Below are 22659 nucleotides of genomic sequence, written 5' to 3'. Positions count from 1 at the left end.
GGTAGAGTGAGATGTGTTCGCGGTCTCATCCTCTTGTCTGTGCACGATGTGACTGGAAGTCTAATGCGAGTGGATACGTACCTCTGATAAATGCCACCCTATAATCATGTTATTGCATTAGAGCAGCAGTACACTATGACCCGCAAAGGAAGTTTAAGGTCTTCCACTTACAATTACTGCACAATTATAGCCTCTGTATTTTATACATGTATATATGTATGCATTATATATGTATATGAATATGTGTACTGTATATGTATATACACACATTTGTTTATTTATTTGTTTATTTAATTGTTTATTTATTTATTATATATAACCCAAAAGTGTATCATTTTAGATTTGATATAATTAATGCTACATTAAGGTATTAATTAATAAGCTTGTATACTCATATATCCAGTAACGTGCCTATAAAGTGAACTATAGCTGTACTTTGTATACTTGCATCAATACATTTAGGTATACGAATTAGCTGGAAAGCCTTGGTAATTAGCAATGCTTTTCACTGTCAGAAGCGTTCACCTGTCCCTATTTGTGTGGGAAGTTAAAAAACCTCCGGAGGTAATCTGAGAAATGTCCGAGAGTGAAATCGGAACCCATTACGGAGACAGACCCAGTTTCCTGTTGTGTTTGGTCTTAGGTTGGGTTTGATTATGTGAACAGCAAGAACAGGACTCTCTCTCTAATCCCCATTCCTCCATCCCCTCGTCCATCCCGTTTTCTAGTTACCTGGAGAACAGCAGCTGCACCATGTCCACCAACGTGTGTTCAGCTGACTTTCTCAGCAACTCTGTGATGAGAAAAAAGCAAAAACAAAGAAAAACAATAGAGGAAATCTTAGTCCAGCGGACAAGAGCAGCTCTGGGTCTGGAGTTTGTTTGGTCAGGATTAGTAAAGGGTTTTTAAGGTCCTGGAAGTTCAGGACTATAAACTGATGATGGATGCTTTGTATGCTAAGCAACTTATGCTTTAAATTATACATAAAATGTATTTTTACATGTATGCATTTGACAGACTGTTGGTCCTTTTTTATACTTTATTCGACTTACCGCTTAATCTCATTTCAAAGCATATACGAAAACAGGACTGCATGATCTCACAAACGGACTCATTAGTCAGATGGGCTCCTACTGGAGTCAGCAGCAAAGTCCTCAAAACCTGGAAATATCAATAAAGGAACTTATATTCTTCTAGCATTTTAGACAAGCATGCAACTTTGTCTGCTACATATATAATTTTACACAAAATTTATATAAAACTCAGAGCACAGTGTGCTTTCCTCTAACCTGAAGGATTTTCATCAGCACCACTTCATCGCTCGCCGGGTCTGTACCTACAAATCTCGCATGTGTGACAGCATCAGCCATGTTCTCGATGCCCTCTGCTGCCGCTTCATGATTGGCATCTGTGAAAGAAAAAGATGGCAAAATTTGAAAATGTCCTAATATATTAACACTCGTTGTCTTTCTTAATGCATCTGATTCTCGGCCAGATAACTTGTACGTCGGTCATAACGACCTGACCACAGTTACATGACTAATCTTACACAATTAACCTGGTCACCAGTTTACCCCCCCCACCGCTATCAACTGACCACACTGCACCACACAGCCATCTGACATCTAATCACCAGATGTGCACTCTCGTGGATGGCCTGCCTGTAAATTGGCTGTCTAGGCAACGATGTTTTGAAACCAAAGCAGGGTCAGATAGCAGGCTGGGGCCGTGCTGCTTTCTTTCCCATCGCCTTTAAAGAGCATTTCATTAACTAATAAGCGGAGGCTGCCTGGGGAGGAGGCCGGGTTTGTGACTGCAGGTAAAGCCTTGACACAAGAGTGCATTTCACTTATTAGCAGGCAAAAAAGGGAGAGATTGAGACACAGACCAGCCTTTAGCAGCTGCCTAGTTATTAAGGTCTAATGGTTCAAACCACCCAACTCTTTAATATTCACCCTTTCATTGTGGGGGTGATATATGGCAAGAAATGATAAACCAATAGAATGCGAGTATCATTTATAGTGCTATTAATACATAGTACACAATGTGTGCTTAATACTTTATTTTTAGACACCATGCAATACTAGAGATGCAGGAATAGCATGGGTGATGTGGAACTGACCCATGATTAAGCCACGCCCCCTTAATTACAAGCATAAAAGGGAGAGAGGAAAGTGATAGGAAATTACTTGGGATTATTAAAATAACATCCGGAGTACTAATTTATTTAACGTAAAAAAACAAACGACGCTATCATTCACATAAAAACATTGTGTCATTCATTACTGTAGATTTTGAAATGTAAAAAAAGTCGTGATGTGTAACGTCAACCAAAAAAAATCTCTCTAGCGGAAAATTTGCAGCGAGTGAATTGAACAGCCCTGAAGAGGCAGGCCCATAATAAACACAGGACCCCGTTCCAAACAGCCGATCTCCACGGTAACAAGAGCCGGAGTCTATTCAGCACAACATCAGAAGTCATCTAAAACACTAATCCTCACTTGGCACGGGCAACATAGCCGAGCGGGAGAGTCATTGTTGAAATAACTGACGTCTGGGTGGGGCTGGAGGGTCTTTGTGCATGTGTACGAGTGCGTGTATCAAAGAGGCTCAAACAGCTGTCATGTACTAAAAGGTTAAGCAAAAGTACATTCAGACACCAGGGTGTCCCTCAAGTAAAAGAACTGCTCATCTTGGAAAAAGGTGCGTGTTTTAACCCTGAAAAAGCGAGTGCGCGTGGGAACACCGATCTGGCTCTGCAAACAAACAAAATAGAATATGGCCTGTCTACGGGTTGTTTCGAGTCTATTGTGTCAATGGAACGACTAATGAACAAACCTTTTCTTATATTGCTTTTTAAACAAAAAATAAATTCTACATCCAATTTCATGTAATGTACAAGACACTGCACATACATCTACGAGTGCGTGCGTGTTGGCCGTTGTACTTTTCACCAAGATAAGTGGCTATGTAAGTGAGCCTTTGGTTTGAGTGCCGGCCAGGGAAAAAGCAGAGTGGGAAAGAGAAAGTAGGAAAAGTGGGATCTGGATATCTGTCAATACGGCCATCCCCCCGAGCCCACCGACCTCAGGCCTGAGATTGAGGGGAATTAGCCATTCACCAAACCGAACCTCTGAATGTGTGCATGTGTTTTTGGAGACAGAAAGAGACCCCCCAGTACGGGGCTCGGGTCACACTGTATACAGTTAAGAGAAACAAGGCTTGGGATGACATGGTGAGATTAGCCGAAGAAAAGAGGAAAAAAGGCTATCCTTCATAAGCGAAGCTTTTGCTACTTGTGTCAGACTCACCAGTTGGGTTTAAATGGTTGGACTAAAGCAAATTTTTAACTTGTAATAAAGATCTGATCACAAAGTAGTGATGTGGGAGAGGTGAACAACTAAACAATCTTAATAATTAAACTAGGGGGTGTGAGATAATGCGGGGGGGGGGGGCCCAGTTTTATGACATTTTATAAATATATATATATATATTTTTAAACACTATTTGTAAATTTTCCAAATAACACATATACAGTTGTATTCATTATATTACAAATTATTTTATAAATTAATTTAACATGAATTCTGTGTAATTAAACCACTGAAAAATAAGGTTACTAACCAACAACACTATTTTATCATTTGATAAGTTTTGTTTAATTCATATTCCAAGTTTGAGATTGTTTTACATCATACATTTTTTTGGGGGGGGGGGTGCATGGCGATGCAACGGGGAGCACATGCCGAAAAGTTGAGAACCACTGCTATAGGGATTAGATTAAAATAAACCAAGCATTTTTTATTGTCTGGTCAATAGATGGCAGTATTCTGTCTCTGTACTATAAATGGTAGTAAGTTGAAGACTCACTTGCCAAAGACACTTTATCCTCCTGGGATTCAGCAATTCACTTTTGTCCTCTGTAGAGGTGATTTGCTTGTAAATAATTACTCTATAATTTATCTAAAAATGTTTGACAACACAAATTCTCAGCAAAGTTTTATTAATTTTTAAGTAGCAGTTGTATCTTAGCATTCGAGTCTAGCTGTTTATGAAACTCTGGAATTTATTAGATTCATTATCAGATTTAAGTTGCTTTATTAGTTGCTTTCAAAACACATGAATAAAAAAGGAACACCACTTTTTTTGCTCAGATTTCATGAATTATGTAAAAGCCAAAGAATAAAAAAAATTAATAAAATTCTGTAGTAGGGCTGGGTATTGCACCCAATTTGGCAGTGTGATTCAATTAATTTTATATGGTTCATAATCTTACTCAATTTTGATTGAGTCCAACATTGATTAGGTAAGGAATAATTTACAATGAGCTGTTGAATTATTCGAAAATAATGCAAACCCAAAGTGGTGATGTAGCACGACGCAAAGTGCTGTCACACCGTGGGTGTGTGCATTATTTTTGAATAATTCAAAGGACTGGAGTCAATTACTCCGTTTATACCACAGACATATATAGACATTGCTGGTGGTTATTTTAAGACATTTAACATATTAGGTGTGCGTTTTACAAAAAAATCATCAACACCCACTGAACATTTCTCAACCAATCAAAATAAAGCATTCAACAGCCCTATGGTATAATTATCAACATTTCATTCAAACTTATTTTCAAACACAAATTTATTTGGTGTACTGTCACTTTAAGAAAAAGGTGCGTGATTGTGTGAATGTGAACAATTATGGCATTTTGAAAAAAATTCTACAAATTATAAGCATGAACCAGTACGTGCGTGATGTCTGAGCCTTAAAATGTGGCTTGTGCCGGGCGTGTGCTTAGGATGAGTGCATGCACAAAACTTCTGAAACGCTCGTGAGTAGCACACAGAAATCTGTTTCGTGTCATCTTTGCTTAAATATTTAAATTGGCCTGACAAAAAACATGTGCAAATGATAAACTTTCGTGATGATGTGGCACTGGACCGTGCGAGCAAATGATAGTTTTGTCGTCTGTCCCGAGCATCATAAACGGTCGCCCTGGGCTATAGTGTAGTGTGCACTCCTTACAACCTCTGCTTCTGAAGTAAAGCACGCACATTAAGAATCTATATATCGATATTGTTATGTTTAGAGAATATTGTTCCCAGCCCAATTCTGAAATGATTGTCTATAATTTTATGAGACATGATAAATTATATCCAATGAACATTTATGCTCAACACCATTCAGTAATCATGTAAAAACTAAATATTGCTATCTACTAGCAGTACAAACATACTACAAAAGCGTGCACAGCATACTACAAAAGTTTTAGACCCCAGAGTCATATTAAGCTGTGACAGAGCTTTAAATGGAAGAACTATAGTGTGTGCTTGTATGTCTATGGAATGCTAATTGGGAGTAATGATAATGTCACTCTTCATGGCAGATTAGTGGAGTCTGAATGAGCATAACCCATCAGTCAGCACACAGCCTCTCACATACCTAAAGGTCATTTAATCACACACTCGTACGAGTGCATTAATATGTCACGCCCGCCAGGAGTGCTCACCTGGGATTAGCACAGCTCTAAGAGTGTGGATGTGCGTGTGAGAAGAAAGAAAGTAAGATGAAAAGAAAAATAAATGTAAAAGTATATTATAGCTCTACTGGGGGATGAAAGATTGTGTATGTCACATCGGGATGATGTTTTGTGTTATTTACATTCATACACTATTAGACTGACCTGAAAGATTGACAAAGGGCCTATAACGTCTCAAACATTTGGTCTTTGAACTTAACTCTGATCCTAAAGCAAGGAGGGCCAAGGTTTGGGGAACTACAGAGACGGTTGCCATAGTAACCCTCCCTGAGCTTCCTGATGAGATGCTGGCATCAGGGGGGATTACTGTATGAACAGTGGGGGATCTGGGGTGACAGAAGCTGTCAGGATGTCTGGAATTCATTTATTTGATTGGGGGAGGTGTTTCTATGAGTGCATCTCATTTTGATGGACATCTATATGATTGAAGTATACATTCCCTCATTTTATCACCTAAACTTGGGGTTCCGAAGTATGAGGCCACTGGTGCTTCTATACTCTTATTTAAAACACATTTTATTATTAGCATAATTTAAGTAAAGAGTGAATTCCATGCCATTTTCTTCTATTCACTAAGGATCATTACTATAAAGTTTTAAAATTCACTGTAAAGGCAATAGCTGAGTCCATACCACAAATTGAAAGATAAAGGTAAGGTAGAAAGATATCGTTGTGATCCCGTTAAATGCAATTTTTCTAGTTGAAATAGCAAACAAGCTATGATAAACCTAAATTTTGATGGTATAAACTATAGGGTAACACTTTACCTGAATGAGTGTTCATAAGACTGACATGACACATTAATAATCATGACATGACATGTGCCATGAACATGAAGGAGATTTTATGCACGTTATGACAACTGTCACTAAGTGTCATTTGTTGAATTATTTCATTTTTAATGCAAAGATGACATTGTTTGAGATGTCTTTGTTATGACAACTTGACATTAACCATACATCATAACTTGTCATGAAATCTTGACATTACCAAGACAACAACTGACCACTTTTTACCAGTGATACAAATGTAATTTGTCATTTAAATGTCATTAAGTGTTAATACTCTTTTAAATAGTTTTATAACGGTGTCATAAATATTTTTATTGAACTACAGTGGTACAAATATAATTTGTCATTAAAATGTCATTGTTTATACAGTGTCAAATAGTTTTATAACAACATCATGAATATTCTTCAATTCATAAATGTTTTATTAAGTTTCCACAATGCGTTTAACAAATAAAATCAATCATTTAATAATAATATATAAAAGTGATAATATTATCACGTGTCATGTCATGATTATGAAGACGTCATGTTAGTCTTATGAACACCCCTTCAAGTAAAGTGTTACAAACTATAGTTATCATCATAGTTATCATTATTGGTCTGAACGGGCCTTGAAAGAGTTAACATTAGGGATGCACCGATATGGAAATTTTGGCCGATACCGATAACCGATAAATATATAGGCCGATAAATATTCATATTAATTTCACAATGAAAATCTCCCAGACCGCGGACATCTTGTATTTGCGCTAGACTAGCATACTCTTCTTAAGCCTGCAACATGTGTTATCTTGTGCTATGTCACAGAAAGCACCAATCAAAACTCCACATGGCCAGCAATGAGCAAGTGAAGTGGTTCAACAAACCGAAATAATCCATCATTTATCGGCTTTCATTTATCGGCCTAATTTTGCTATCAGGCCGATAACCGATAATATTAAAAATAAGCAGTTATCGGCCGATAACGATATTCCAGCCGATATATCGTACATCCCTGGTTAACACAAATTTGCTTATAATTGATGAATAGTGACTCAGAAATTGTGCAGAATCCTAAAAATATATATTTTTAAAATCCTTATTTTACTCAATCACATATTAAATTAGATTTTGAATCCCAGATTTTCTATGTGATCTCAGTCCTTTGGACCCCACTGTGACTGAGAGAAATAAACGGACCAAGATTAACATCCAAGATGTCCGATTTTAGGTATTTCTTTGAATTACACAGTGGTAGGCGTCTCACCACTCTTTGCTTTATAAAATATGCCTTTGAATGTGCAAAGCACACATCTGCTTGACAAGTGTTGTATTTATTCAATAACTCTGACTATTTATAGGAAGAGAAAGAAAAATTAGCAAAGGTTAGCATCTGGAACCTGGAGCATTTTCACATTATGGATAGCAGCATCTGGCCCTACGTGAGGACAGTTTGTGCTAATCAGCTTACTGCAAGATTTCCTACGTCAGTAAGGAAACATGGTTCACCCATAAGAATCTAACACGGCAGATAGCGGAGAACTGGCTTCATAAATGTGAAAACCTGTTAACAACATTACATTCAAGAATGGCCTTAAGTGCAATAATAAAAACTAGAGGCTGTTTAAAGGATAGTTCACCCCAAAATTTTAATTTACTTACACTCATGTTATTTGAAACTCATATGAATTTATTCAGTTTAGGACTAAATGAGTTCAGCAGAATGTCTGAGCAGGTCTCTTTCATAAAATGAATGTGAATGGGGGCCGCAGCTACCAAAAATTGCAAAAAGAAAGTGTTCTTAGCCACATGATATCTGTGAGGAAGTTGTTATCCTATGAACCATTTGATGTTTACTCAAATTATATAAAAAAGTTTGGACATTCAGGTATAATTCTGGTATTATTTACAAAACATAAGTTGCACACACAACAAAAAAAAAAAAAAATAGTTGTTTAAAATAAGAATTATTTCTGATGTTTTAATGTTTGAAAATTAGAATTATTGAATGATGTTTAAAATGTGTTAATGTAAAAACTTTTATTTTATGAGTTAAATGCTGAATGCAGACATTAAGCATATTTAGACTCTACATATTCGGAGGAGCCCAATCAAAGTCCCCATTTATAAATAAATAAATAAATAAATAAACTTTTTGCTAAGAAAAGTAACAGCACACCTCTTGCAGGCACCTGTTTTATTACGCTACCAAACACTTTCAGGCATAATAAAAGCTTACCTATAAGGCCATATGACAAGAACTTGTTGACAGAGGTGAGAGCAAGGCCCGTGATTGGTCCAGTTGTGTCCTCTGAACGAACGACCTCCAGAAAAGGTCGAAGGAACACATTGGGCTCCACATCAGAGAGATCTAGAAAGACATGTCACAAGGTCAGAGAACAGCCACTACTGGTAAAAACACATGACAGATGACATACCAGCTGTTTATCTCAAAGGACAAATTATTCAATTGTCGAAACATCTTATGAATCAGACTTCACAAGCGATGACATAAATGTGGCGTCAGATGAAATGATTATTAACTTGTGCACAAAAAGACGTAACGGGAGAGAAAGAGAAAGTCGGAGAGCGGGTTAAGCAAGGGCTGTTTCTTATTCACCTTGGTAGAGTCGGTATCTTATTACAACTCTGTTTCCAAAAGCTTTTTTAAAGCAGCTGTGTAGGATGTAGGATTTAGCATTAATGAAAACGACTGAACTGGCTGGGGTGGGAGGACACTGCTGGTCTGCAGAAGGAACAGCTGCTGGGAAAATGAAAACCTCGCTCACATCATTAGAGATGTACCAATACCACACTGACAGCATAAGAGTAGTCATACTTTTGGGTTTTTAAATCACCGTAATCGATACCAGTATTTTTAGTAATAAATGCTGTAATTTTCAAGAGGGTAGTGGACCGACTCCACTATTTCTAAAATGCATACGTGTTATTTAAAAGCATTTTAAAGGCACTCTATACAAAAACGTTTCGTTTTATTTTTTAGTTGGTGTCGCAAGTGTAGGTTACACAGGAATGATAATGTGAGACAAATAATTGAAAACATTCATGTGCAAACAAGCAAACAATTGTCAATCAGGCTATCGCTATTGGGGATATGACATTGGCACAACCTTAATTTGCGTCCTCTTATCATTATCAACCGGTTTGATGTTGTTATTAACACAAAAAATAAGCCAACCATGTCTTTTAGGTTGTAAACAGAATAACCTAAAAGTAGCAAAAAGTACAAAGTAACAAATGCGCCATAAAAATAGTCAAGAGACGATAGTCAAGTCATATGATAGCCTAATGTTAGGAGCCTTGTGGGTTACTGAAAATCATACCCTCTTTAAACGCTCTCAAATAAAACATGCCAATTGTGGAAAGTAAGAGTAATGCCTTAAATTTCAGTATACTTGTTACACAAAGTCAACTTCAGAAGACTTGGGATTTTGCGGAGGAGCCATATGAACTCGTTCTCGGGTGTGGATGGGAAAAAGACACTGCACTTGAAGTGTGTTTACATAGAAGTACAAAAATTCTCCATTTTGATTTACATCCCATATAGTAATTTCTGATAAGAAAAAGACAATAAAACAAATGCTCAGATGCGATATATGAACACAGGCATCCAGCTTTGAGTTTATTGATGAGTTCTTATAAGAAATAAGCTTAAATCCACCACACATAAACTCTTAATCTAACAGAGCCAACAAAACACAGCTGCAGCCGAGGATGCAACACACTTCATTATCCCCGCCGAGCTCTTTATTTGTGGATGGGAAAGCACCCCGGGCCAATCCACCAGGGCTTGGGGAACAGCTCCTCTGAGAGAAGCGGCAAGATGGGGGCGAGGGCCACAAAATACAAACCAGGTAAAACAACAATGGAGAAATTAGTGGAGTCACGAAAACCTGCCGCGAGTGTCGATCTGAGGCGCTGCTCGCCGTAGCAATACTCCCTGGATTAGGGCTCTCTCAAACAGCTACTTTGACGCATAAAATAACTTGTGACTTCAAAGCCGGCGCCAATTTTACAGAGCGCACACATGACCGTCGAGTATTAGCTCGTGATATCTAATATGCCTGCGGCTTGTTTGGAGATAAAATATAAAATAATTTGAAAATTTCCACACTTTGTCTTATCCCCGGCCAGGTCGCTTCTAGACTCGCTTCCAAAAGCAAATCTTACTTTGGGGGACTTGATGTTTTCTTTGTATTCTCATGGGAGAAAAAGCTCAGAAATGCTTTATTCCTACAGTGAAAACGCTTTGACACTCTTGCTGTATCTGATAACCGAGGTTTTGAGAGCTTACAGCATAGCTAAAGTTCATGAAAGAAAAAAAAGAGAAGAGAATCGCACAATTGAAAAATAACAAAGTTACTTTAAAAACCAACTCTGCAAAATGTTTGCGAAGCTTCAAAAACAGGACACAATAACTAACAATTTCGTCAACCTCTGAAACTTTTAAAGGTGGGCTTAGACTATATTACTTTACAGTGGGAAAAGGGGAGTGTGAATTGTGGGGGGTGATGAAGGAAAAGGGATCTCAAATGAATCTGTCAATAGAGGCTAATAAAGTCTTCATCAGAGGCGATCACCCCATAAGTGCCACCTTCGCTACGGCTAGTCTCACAGATTGGAGAACTCAATTGTGTTGTATTGATCCGTCCAGCCATCGGCAAGCAGAGGCATTCCATCAACGGCATGCTCCTACCCCCACCATGCACCAATTTTCTTAAATAAAGCCTAAATATGACTCGGTACTTCGGAGCAATCTTCAGGAGCATGAAGGGAAATAAAGAAATCACGGAGTTGGACCATGATGGTGAGACAATCACAACGTAACCAGGGTGACCTCTGTGTGACATTGCCAAAAATGAAAAAGGGATTAAAGTCGGCCACCCATCCATGTTTGCTCAGGTTAAGGGTTTTGAGTCTAGAAGTATGCGAGTGTCCTTGGAGAACAACCTCGGAGAGTAAAGCAATGGCATGGCACGGCTCCTAACAATCTCCCCTAAGGTTCAACAATGCCTCTACTTAACTAGCAAAGGTACTGTAAGTAAAAATAGATGCCGCAATATGAAGTTGAAGGCTTCATGATGTAGTGCTGTTAGCAAACTTAACAAATTCCCTTAGTGTTTGTACCGGCCTGCACGGCAAAACGCAGGTGTACTTTGTTGCCATATCTGCATGGTGTAGATCAACTTGAAACACTGATAAGTGGTGGATCGAGTCTGGTTTAAAAGCAGCAGAGTGTGTCTGGGACCACTGCAAATAACCTCAGACCCTCGACCTCCGGGGACGCCCTAGAGCAAAAGATGCTGCTTCCATACATTACACATGCACATCTATTGGCACTGATGCAGAAAGGGCTTAAAACAGAGCACAGTTTAAGCGGTTGAGGGTCTAAACTATGGATGAACAAAGCAGCAGGGCACAGTTGAAGATAGAGCTGAGAAACCACATTAAAACTGTCTTTAAGTGATTCAAAGGGATTTAAAAAGAAGTGGATCAAATAGTTCTTACAACGGCAAGGAGCTTAAAATGGTACACAATATACTGAAAACTTGCTAACTACAGTATAATGCAAATGTTGTTTAGCATGGTTTTAATTTAAGATGATCATTTAATCCATTTATAAAATGGTATACACATTTGCACAGCTACAAGGGAAAACAGTCAAGTCGTAGAAAAATAGTTAAAACTAACATTGCTTAAGTCTAGCCTTGACCTAAATTCGCATCTCTGTAATTTTGGGCTGAATTGCGTAAATATGTACATGTTTTCGACAAAGTTTACATTGAGAATGATTTCATTGGAGATGCACCGAAAGTTCGCAAATGAAATAATACGTTCGAAAATAGCTAAACTCACTTTCGGTGTTCAAAGAGCGAATACATTTTACTGAACAATGAGGTCTTTGATGACACAATCAAATAACAACCAGGGCAAAGTGAGAGGCGAGAAAATGCAGCAAACATGTTGGTGAAAGCGCTTTAAAGCGTGAGAAAGACGTGAAAACACACAGCACTACAAGTTTCTTTTATCATTTAAAATCAAGACATCCTAAACAACATGCACTGTATAAAAAGACACGGCGGTGATACTGGCTATTTGTCTGCTGAATGCACAACCACGAAGAACAAAAGACTTTAGCACTTCATCTCATGTCATAGATGAGAAGAGGCACGACGAAGAGTGACTGAATGTAATAAAAACTACCTAGAAGTCGAACAATGACAACAAAACTTATATTAAACAAGAAATAAAAAAGCTTTTTGTTAGACTGAAGCGCTTTAAGTTTTTTAAGTGCCTCTGTCAGGCTCCTGTCAGTCTCACTCTCCCTCTGCTTGTGCTTGACCGTGAAAAAGTTTATGTGGAATAAATATAGTAATATAGTAAAAATTACATTCTGAAAATAATAAGGAAAATGAAAAAAAAAACAATTTAGGTATTCGGCTTCAGCTGATTGTTTCACTTTATTTTGCTTCAGCCAATAATTTTCCTTTCCGCGCATCCCTAGTTTACATGCAAGTCAATTCTTCATGTGAGATGCCACAGTCATCTTTATTAAAAGCACATGATGAAAATACATTTTAAAGATAGGGTTTTTTCTACCCGATTAAAAATATACAGCTGCACAACATCTCAGCTGGTTGGAACGCTAACGTCTGACCTCAGTGTACATTTCTGGCTGAGCTTCTGTTTCAAAGGAGGGCCATATTAGATCATACCGATATAGACGATATTGTCTCATCCCATATCCCACTACATTACCAAATCTCCATTTACCACCCAGCTCTAGTCACAGCTGTACATAAATTAACTTTTACAATCAGTTTCAACAGGACAATTATAAATCACTATATGTCGCTTTAACTATTTTTTATCCATTTTTATACTAAAAGTGTCACACATTGTGCACTGCTTAATCGCATGCTAAAATTTCAGTTTGATTGGAATTTATAAAGGCATAAAAAGCAGAGAAAAGATTTAACTAAAAATTGTTCCTCAAAAAGTGAACTGGTTTTGGTTATACCACCCACCCCATATTGGTGGGTTATTACACAGACTTTAAATAGACCATTTTCTACACAATCTACACAAATGATCCCATATCCAGTTTCTCAAACTGTTTAAGATTTCCCCCTTGTAGTAAATGTAACTGAGCCACCACAGACACATTAGAATTCCATAAGAGCCACATGTTACACCATGCAAACAAGAAAAAGCAATTTTCCACTCGGTTTTATAGACTGTGCATGTATGTGTGTGTGTGCGCGTGTGTGTGTGTACTGCTATTCAGAGCAGCAATGATTAGGCTACACCAGCAGCAATGCAAACAGTGGCTGACTCTCAGTACTAGACTTGCTGGGCCTTTGTATTTGCTTAATTTCAACACAAAAGAATGAATAACTTAATTTACTAGGCAGCGATGTCACATATTTTAGTCAATTACATGAGCCTAGTGCCTTGTGTCAGGCTATAAACAGCTACAATGCCCTTTACTATCAGGAACTTAATATTACAAAATATAATCACATGCTTGCAAAACTCTAACCGGGGAATACAACTGTAGACTCTCAGAAAAAAGGTACAAACGCCGTCAATGGGACAGCGCCCTTTTAAAAGGCCCTAATATGTACCATTTATGTAGACATTTGGTACCAATATGATGTACCTTTGAGGTACTAAAATGGACTATTTATATACAAAGGTGTACTTTTTGAATGGGTAACAACCCAGTGACAGCTTTTGTACCTTTTTTCCAAAAGGAACATCTAAAAATGTGCATTCATTATAGCTCCATTGCAAAACAGGCTGCCTTGTTGTCTATAGCCTAGATAGGCAACTGCCTTCAAATGAATTTATTTATTGAATAAATTACAATTTTAAAGAAAGTCCAGCATGGATTTTCCAGTGGTGCTTTATAACATTGTCTTCACAATGGATAAATCTGGGTATATAAGAAACTGCAAAGCTATAAACCATTGTTTAGTTTTTGCTAGTATTTCATAATCATGTTTTATGTCTATACTAATTACCATGTCTATACTCATGTCAGTACCAATATTTATTTACTGTTAAGCTGCTTTGCAACAATGCAAAATTGTGAAAAGTGGCATAGTGATTTGAATTAAAATGAAAAATTTTAATTTGTGAAATTAATTAAACTGATTCAAACAGATAACTTGATTTTCAAAGTCTGGTTAATCAATGCATTAAAAAGGACAAGAGCCATGTATGTACTTTCTTAATAAATAAATTCTTCCCATACACCCTGTTACTCAACCAACTCAATACAGGCAGTGCCAAATGAGACTCAATAGAGACACAGTTCACAAGCTCACAGTAAATATTACCTCCAAACAAAATGACCCGCAGACCACAAGGGTTACAAATGGGGGTTAGAAAGCAAGGGGTTGGAGAGGTGGGGTTGCGGGATCATCCCATGACCAACCCAGCAGCCCAAAACCAAATACTGATGGTTATTGATCTGCTAGTGGAATTAGAGTCGGACCTTTCCAGCAGCACGCTCTAATGCTGTGAGAGAGGGGACGAGCTAACAAGGCCGGCACGGCTAAAACGAACCCTCCGAGACTTCTCATCTCAGGCCCCAACCACAGCCTGATCCATCAGCGGGGAGGAGTTTGACGCATGTCAACGCGGCTCTCGTCCGCCCGCTCTCCTCTCTTGAAGAAAATTGGCACTTGTCGAAGAGGGCAATTAGGTTGTAACAATGTTATGGAACTCCATATGGTCGTTCTCGACAACCCGCAGCGGTGCTTTATAAATGCGCCGAACAATGCTCACCACAACCTAAACAGGCAATTTGAAAGCCCCAGAGAAATTAAAACTTTTCCAAGAGCTTCCAAAGTAACTCATTGAAAATGTATTTTCTTGTATAGTGTCATATCACAGCAGTATTTTAGCATGAGGTGGATAAAATATTGCTTGTATTCAAATGGTTGAGGTTACCTGATTTATCAATTTAATTTACCATGAAAAAGTAGCATTGAAATGTTTAAAATTACATTTACATGCTTTGCTCTTATTCAAAACTATCAGCAGTGCATTCAAGCTATACAATTGCACTATGTGCATTGCAACCCATGGCTTCTGTGCAGCTAATGCAATGCTTTACCAATTGTGCTATTAAATACTAACATATGCTCTTAAAAACAACTTTATTTAGACTACACAACATGCAAAATGTAAAAAAGGCAAAAAGGTGCATTATAAATTGCAATTCAGCAAGCACCTGTTTTTAAAAACCAAGGCTTTTTACACTCTAAAAAATGCTGGGTTGTTTTTAACCCAGGGCTGGGTCACTATTGGACAGAACACACTGCCGGGTTAAAATTACCCAACTGCTGGGTTGTTTTAACCCAATTGCTGGGTTATTGTCAATCAGCCATGTTGAAACAACCCAGCAGTTGGGTTAAAATAACCCAGCAGTTGGGTCATTTTAACCCGGCAGTGTGTTCTGTCCAATAGTGACCCAGCCCTGGGTTAAAAACAACCCAGCATTTTTTAGAGTGTACATTAGTTAAGCTAATACGCATGGGACTGCAGAAGTGCTCCTACATTAAACCACTACCTCACAGAGCACGAGGCACAAGGAGCAGCGTGTTTTTCATGTGGGGCATGAGAAAGTGACAGCACAGCACTACCTTCACTTCACAAAGATAAACAACTGGGCTGTTTAGCTAGTCCTCAACCCTAATCCCTGCCTCTCCTCCACCTCATCACTCTCCTGCTCTTGAGGAGCAGCCAGGGCTTTGTTTGCTGCACCTTGAGGCTGATATTAAAAAAAGTGCCAAAGAGATTTTGAGTGACAAAAGCAAACAAATAAACAGCAGGGCCGAGGACGACCTTTGACCTGCGGGGCTTTGTTCAAATCGCCCTGCAGTCATTTCAGGCAGTTTTAAACGCTGCTAGGTTGGACAGGGGTGAAATGCTGCTAGTGTGAGAATGTGAGAAGATTTAGGGGAGAACGATGATACAGATTTTACACGTAAACCTGTATATGCTAATAAACATACTCATTTCTTCTCTAACCGTCTAAACAGCATTTTAGCTACTGAATTGGCTAATGAAAAACATGATCAGTGTAGGGAATGTTACTTTAAAAAGAAATAAGTTACTAGTTACTTCTCACAAAAAGTAACTAAGTTAGTAACTGCGTTAAATCATTATAAAAGTAACTAAATATCAGGGAAAGTAACTAACTAGTACTAACTAGTAACTTCAAATATTTTAAATAACTTGGATGCCCCAATATTAAATATGATAAATGAATAAAATCGACACTAAGGAGAAAACCCTGATTTTGTTGCAGCATGTAATGATGTGAGGTGCTTCATTAGATCAGAATTACTTGCCACAGACGTGGAGAGACTCTTTCTTCTTGGGCATAAGTTGCATGTTACATAAACATTTTTGCCTTTCACCTCAACAATGGAAAAGTAGTGCTTATTCAGGCTTCCCACACCTTAGTTAACTTCAAATTCAAGGACCTTTCAAGGACTTTCCAGGTCCAATACCCTCAAATTCAAGGACTAAATGTGGGGACACATTTCAGGTAGCAACGTTATCATGTTATCTTTAAGATACATTGCTAAGTTCCCTTTTGAGGGAACTTGTGCTCCGTCACTGCTGCGACACTTTGGGGACGGCTCCAGAGGTAAGTGCGTCTGAATGTGTATATCAAATTCAACCAATGGTGAGGCATAACGACAAAGACAGGGTAACACGGGAGCCAGGAAGTATATCGCTATCTGAAATATCGCCAAAAACGGCGTTACAGGGCCGCAGGAAGTATGGCAAGGGAGACGAAGTGTCTCGTTCCCTTCGCAGGGAACAATAGTTACATACGTAACCAGAGACGTTTTCATGTGTCAAACACAACTATGCAAAAAAGCATTTTGGTACAAATTAACATTCGCATACAGATGATACAAGCATTTAAAGCGAACAGTTAAGCACATGTGCCTAAAAGGCTAGAAATTTTTGGTATTATCCTACACTCCACAGGGAATAATATGGATTTTTTCCCCAGATTCACAAACTTTCAAGGATTTCAAGAACCCGTTGGAACCCTGTTATTATACTTCCAGTGTTTGCGAATGCTACCTTTAAGCCCGTTCTACTTGCCATCACACTGTCGTTGTGGGTGTTTGCGACTCGGAGGGATTGCTGGGGCGAGGACCGGGCTGCCTGTGAGGGCCCTAAATCAGGGATGGGACCCACAGCAGCATTACTCGCAGCTCGTTCATCAAAAAATTCCCTTTAAATCTGCTTAATCCCAGCCTCAGGCATTCAGAAACTTCGGTTTGTTGGCAGAATCCTTTTTAAGCAAAGTCCTCTAAGTGCACAGAAGATCAGGTGAAGGAGGTATACTGAATATGTTAGGATACCGATCAAATTTTTAAGCATTTTACCTTTTTTCAGAAAGGACAGTGTAGGGTAACCGGAAAAAGATAGTGTGGGAGGGGAAAACGACAATGACAATTATACTTGGGTTCTTTGTAAGTACTTGGACCTGAATACAACCCTAAAGGTGGTTGAGTTTCTCTAAACATGAGCTTGATTAAAAGATGCTCAGTTAAACACGAAAAAATGTTAGATGGGTTTTGCATCCAACATTTTTACGTGCCCTGATAAAAAATATACACTGAATACAGTATAGACTGAAAAGTCGCTATACGTTGCTTTGGATAAAGCATCAGCCAAGTATAAATATAAAGATAATGGATGAGACATCTTTAAAGCCATCTAATTGGTAACATTTCTTTTTTACATATGCAAAAACTATTTTTCATATATAAGAATTTTAAAACATCTATTTAAAGGTGTAACTTACTCATTACAAAACAAGATGTTTATCAAGAACATATTGTAAAATACATAAAAAACAAGAGCCCCTAGTCCAAAAGTGATGCATTCATAAACCATGACTTCATTAGTGGACATTCCCTGCCTAGCTTGCACCTGTTATCCTGCAAATAAAATGTATTTTGTATGCTGCATACTTTGAACAGAAGCCACATTATTCCGGCGGACCGCAGACCAGAGCAGAGATGGGCAGTGAAGAGCAGGCCTGGCTGTACTGTAATGTGTTTCACAGCTTGCTGTCTGCTCATGATGGATGGACTTGTGCTCCAAAATACTTTACGCTCAATCACCTTATAAATAACGGATGTTTTATCATGCTGAATTAAAACATTTGAGAGATGGCAAGCATACGGATTCCAGTTCCGCTGTACTTGCGTGTGTGAGCGCGTATCCAGTGAGCGCTTCCTGAGGAATGTGCGGCTGAAGGTTTCTTCCTGCGGTGGGAAGTTTTCAGGAAGCGCGCAAGTGCATCCTAGTTGCAGTTGATTTACTGACGCTGGCGGCGTGATGTGGCAATCCCAACGAGTTTCAGTGCTGAAACATTAACAACCGTGCGAAGTTGCCACAAATTTTACAACTCCAGTTGCCTGTTTCCATGTTTGTACACATGGAGATTAATTTCATCTGATGCAATTCAATGGATTACAGTTCAAATTTGAAAGCATCCATGTTTACTCTTTAAGTTTAAAAGTCTTAAAGAAATAGTGCACCCAAAAATCTAATACACACACTTTTTCTTCCAAACCTATATGACAATTTTCCTTGAGATGTCAATTCCAGTGTTCCTCAATAAAAGTTCACTTTACATTTAACATTTCTACTTTCTTTAAAGGGCACCTATTGTTTGATCCAAAGTAAACGATGACACGAGTTATCGTCTCCAAAGTAAATCTCTTTTCTTGGACTATAATAAATGGATTGTAGGCAACAGTTTACTTCCTGAAATTGGTGATGTAGACAAGACCGACATTATCATAATTCCTCGCGCCGGTAAGTTAACTTCGGTTCATTGTGAGCGAATCTTTCAAACATGGTAAGGAGCGTCACATTTCCGGCTGACGTCAAAGGAATTCACGCCAATCACAACGTACAGATTAGCTGGCCAATCAGGGACACAGGGCTTTTCAAATTCGTGTGTTTCAGGAAGAGAGTAAAATCTGGAGCTACAAAAATGTACGGTATGTGGAAAACGATATGTTTTTTAACCATAAACCATTCAAACACACTGCATTATACCATATACACAAAATAACGTTGTTTTTAGCACAGAAATAGGTGCCCTTTAAAGAAGACAGCCACATAGGTTAGGAAAGCCACAAGGATGAGCGAAAAAGGAGTTTTTAGTAAACTAATTTGTCAACTGATAGTGATGACAGCTCTTGATGATGACATTGAGACTAGCATACATGATCTCCAGACAAGACGTTCTCTTCCCAAAAACTATTTCACACCACTTATGCTCTTATATGTAGTAAGATTCAACCATATCCTTTTCATGCAGATATGGAAGAGTGCTTAGTCCGTCAGTCGGTGGACATCATGTCCTTCAGCTGGAGCGGCCCCAAATTAGCACCTCTATTTAGAGAAAAACAAACAGCCAATGCAAGACCTGCTGTTCCCGCTCCTTTTCTCTGATCAAGGACCATTGCAGGATCCTCATGTGTCTTCAGCGAGGGCATAGGGGCCAGCGGGGGGCTTGGCTGGCCTACACTGAGGGGTTAAAACAGGGAGAGCGGTCAGCTTGGCAGGATAAATCACCACACATGCTCTGGCTCGGAGCACATTTCACAGCACTCCTGGTGAGTACCATCATCCACAACTGCATGGAAAGAACGAGAGAGAGAGAGAGAGGGAGCGAGAGAAAGAGAGAGAGAGAAAGTGAGGTGACGAGAGGGAGAAAGAGAAAAAAAATCTGGGCCTTATTCGTTTCACCTGCTGTGTTCCTTCAGCTCTACACTAATGGCATTCCCATGGGGTACGAGAGCATATCCCACAACCACGCACTGCAGATTTAGACAACAGGCCTGGGCTACTGTGTTAGCAAGATACGATAACCACAGACACAGAGGCGCATACTAAAACAAACCCTGCCTACAATTAGAGTGCCGCTTCAGTCGGCACAGGAAAAAAGGAGAAAGGAAAGAAAACCTGGTTGAAATGTGCAACTTCTGGATTCATACATATGGAATTGGCATGTTCTGAAATGCATGCAGGTCCTAATCCCAACATGCAACATTTCTTTTATTTTGTCCCCCAATCACTTCCTGTCCGTTTTTTAAAACATTATAAATAAATTCCCATGGTCAGAAAGATCTATCAGATCTATCAACTATTATGAGTAAATCAGTGACAAAGGTGCTTAACTTTACATTTTATGAAAATTCTAGTTACACAACTAATGACCCCAAACCTTCCAAACACATGTTAGTACAAGTTATGGACAGGTTATGCACTGAAGTTGTTAGTGTGCATCTAAAGGGGTCTGACATTAGCTTGTGTCCAGCTGTGTGCTCTCTGTTGAAGAAGAGTATGTCTGATGTCCCGGGTGCTGAGTTTTCTCTTGGGCTCCTCAGTTTAAGAGAAGGCAGCTGTGTTGCTGCTACCACAGACGGTCTGGATATTACCATAACCCATAGAGCGAAGGATTTATCCATCTAAGCATCAATCGGCATACAAATGAAACCTGGGATAAACATTTATTTTTTTTACTGTTTGTATTGACCGACAATAAATGAAAATGACTTTAAATAGGGATTCGATACACCAGACTCAGACTGGAATCTCCTGCATGTGCATCACTATTGAGCGCTCTAATTATAAAATAAACTGATCTAATGTGCATGCTTCCTCCCTTGAGAAACCCTCTATCCACACTCCATCACAACACGAGCTCTTCATTCACCATGCAGCAAAGTCTTAATCAGAATTAAGTATTAAGTATCAGACCGGGGTGTATTTATAAGTGATGCTGTGTTTCCAGCCTCCAAGCATTGACAGCAAATCCTGCGTGTGTGTTTTATAAAGTGCGGCGGTTAGATGGGCTGGATTAGGCTCAAGTCACCTAATGACTATATTATGAGCCATTGCATTAAGGAGGATTAATCTTAATCTGAGCTGTTTCGGTGTGCTGTGTGAGAGAGCGAGTGAGAGGGCAGAGGAACAGCCCAAACGGAGCAGAAGAGTATTAATGATAAGCTCTGTAGGGGCTGAACTGATCAGCCCTGTGTCCATTCTCACCTTTGCGAGTCAGAGAGGCTGTTTACACCTGGTATTAAGATGCGTTTTGGTCGATCAGATCACAAGTGGATGATGCTAAATACAGGTGAAAACGGGGTGTAAAACGTTTGAGCTCGTCCACTTCGACACATCGAAAATGCATTCGATCGGATTGCTGGTATAGACGCACGCGCATGTGATCGAATGTGTTTGAGCAGCCACAAAAGACTGCATACTCTCTGCCTCTGATGTACCGAGCACAATGTTTTTACATTGGACATGACTTCTACCATGAACCAACAATGTTCAGTGTGATCTTTAGGCTTTCATTGATAAATCTGGAGTGGCTGCTCTCCCGCTGTCGTTCCTCCCGCTCGCAGTTAAACAAATGCAGAGGGACTCGCCCACAGTCTCCACAGACCATCTTCACAAAGTAATCAGGACAGAAGCGGTCGAAAGTGGACAAAAGAGATGGATTAAAATTCCAGGTGTAAACATGAATGTGTCTTTTTGGTCCACTTGTGATCCGATCAACAAAAACGCATCTAGAGTGCTAGAGTGTGTTAACATTTTAGGGGATGCTAAAGCTTTGGGTCTATGTTGACTAGATGTGGATCACGTGACTTCAGTCGCCCTTGTTGAATACATTAAGTGTGATTATTCATTAACTTATTAACTAATCAACCAGTGGGCTACTTTTCTGGATGACAAGTCAACAACTGGTAAAAATAAAGAGTTGGTACAGGGGTTCTTCTGCAAAATGCAATTGCGGTTAAATGGACCACACTCTTATAAATAAAGGCGCTACAAAAACGTTCTTCACAGCAATGCCTTAAGGGGATCGCACACCGGCCGCGCAGCGCAGCGTTGTGCCTTACCACATCGAGTCGCGTCTAGGAAAACTCGGAGTTAATGTAAACCGGAATTGCACATTAAATAGCGCGAGCTTCGTCAGATAGCGTCTACTTCAAAATGCAAAATTTATGTTAGCAGCCAATGTTAATCGTTAATGATTTGGGACAAATATGATGTTATTTAATGTTAAACTATGTGAGTGGCGCTGTGTGGCGTGACAGGGATTTGAGCAACTTCCTGAGTCACAGCTGGGCGGTGCGGACAGGCGCCACTTGGCGGCGCCGGTGTGCGTATACTCATAGAAAACAAGGTGTTCGATTTTTTTTAGAACGCCACGGCGCTGAGCAGCGCGGTCGGTGTGCGATGCGATCCCCTTTAGAA

At 39.2% G+C, this 22659-nt stretch overlaps 1 protein-coding gene across 6 annotated transcripts in view; it reads right to left on the bottom strand.

The window, feature by feature from the left end:
* The window catches only part of gbf1 (golgi brefeldin A resistant guanine nucleotide exchange factor 1), an 80962-nt gene that overhangs the window by 28949 nt on the left and 29354 nt on the right, over positions 1-22659 (bottom strand). For all 6 annotated transcript variants that reach the window (XM_065297286.2, XM_065297282.2, XM_065297284.2 and 3 more), the window contains exons 4-7: positions 8546-8677; positions 1290-1408; positions 1053-1161; positions 733-793 (exon numbers count right to left, since the gene is read on the bottom strand). In XM_065297286.2, the coding sequence (XP_065153358.1) occupies positions 733-793; positions 1053-1161; positions 1290-1408; positions 8546-8677 (421 nt within the window). The remainder of the gene's footprint in view (positions 1-732; positions 794-1052; positions 1162-1289; positions 1409-8545; positions 8678-22659) is intronic.

This window comes from Paramisgurnus dabryanus, chromosome 20 (genome assembly GCF_030506205.2).
Source record: "Paramisgurnus dabryanus chromosome 20, PD_genome_1.1, whole genome shotgun sequence".
NCBI classification, from domain to species: domain Eukaryota; kingdom Metazoa; phylum Chordata; class Actinopteri; order Cypriniformes; family Cobitidae; genus Paramisgurnus; species Paramisgurnus dabryanus.
This window is presented reverse-complemented; position numbering and strand designations above follow the sequence as displayed.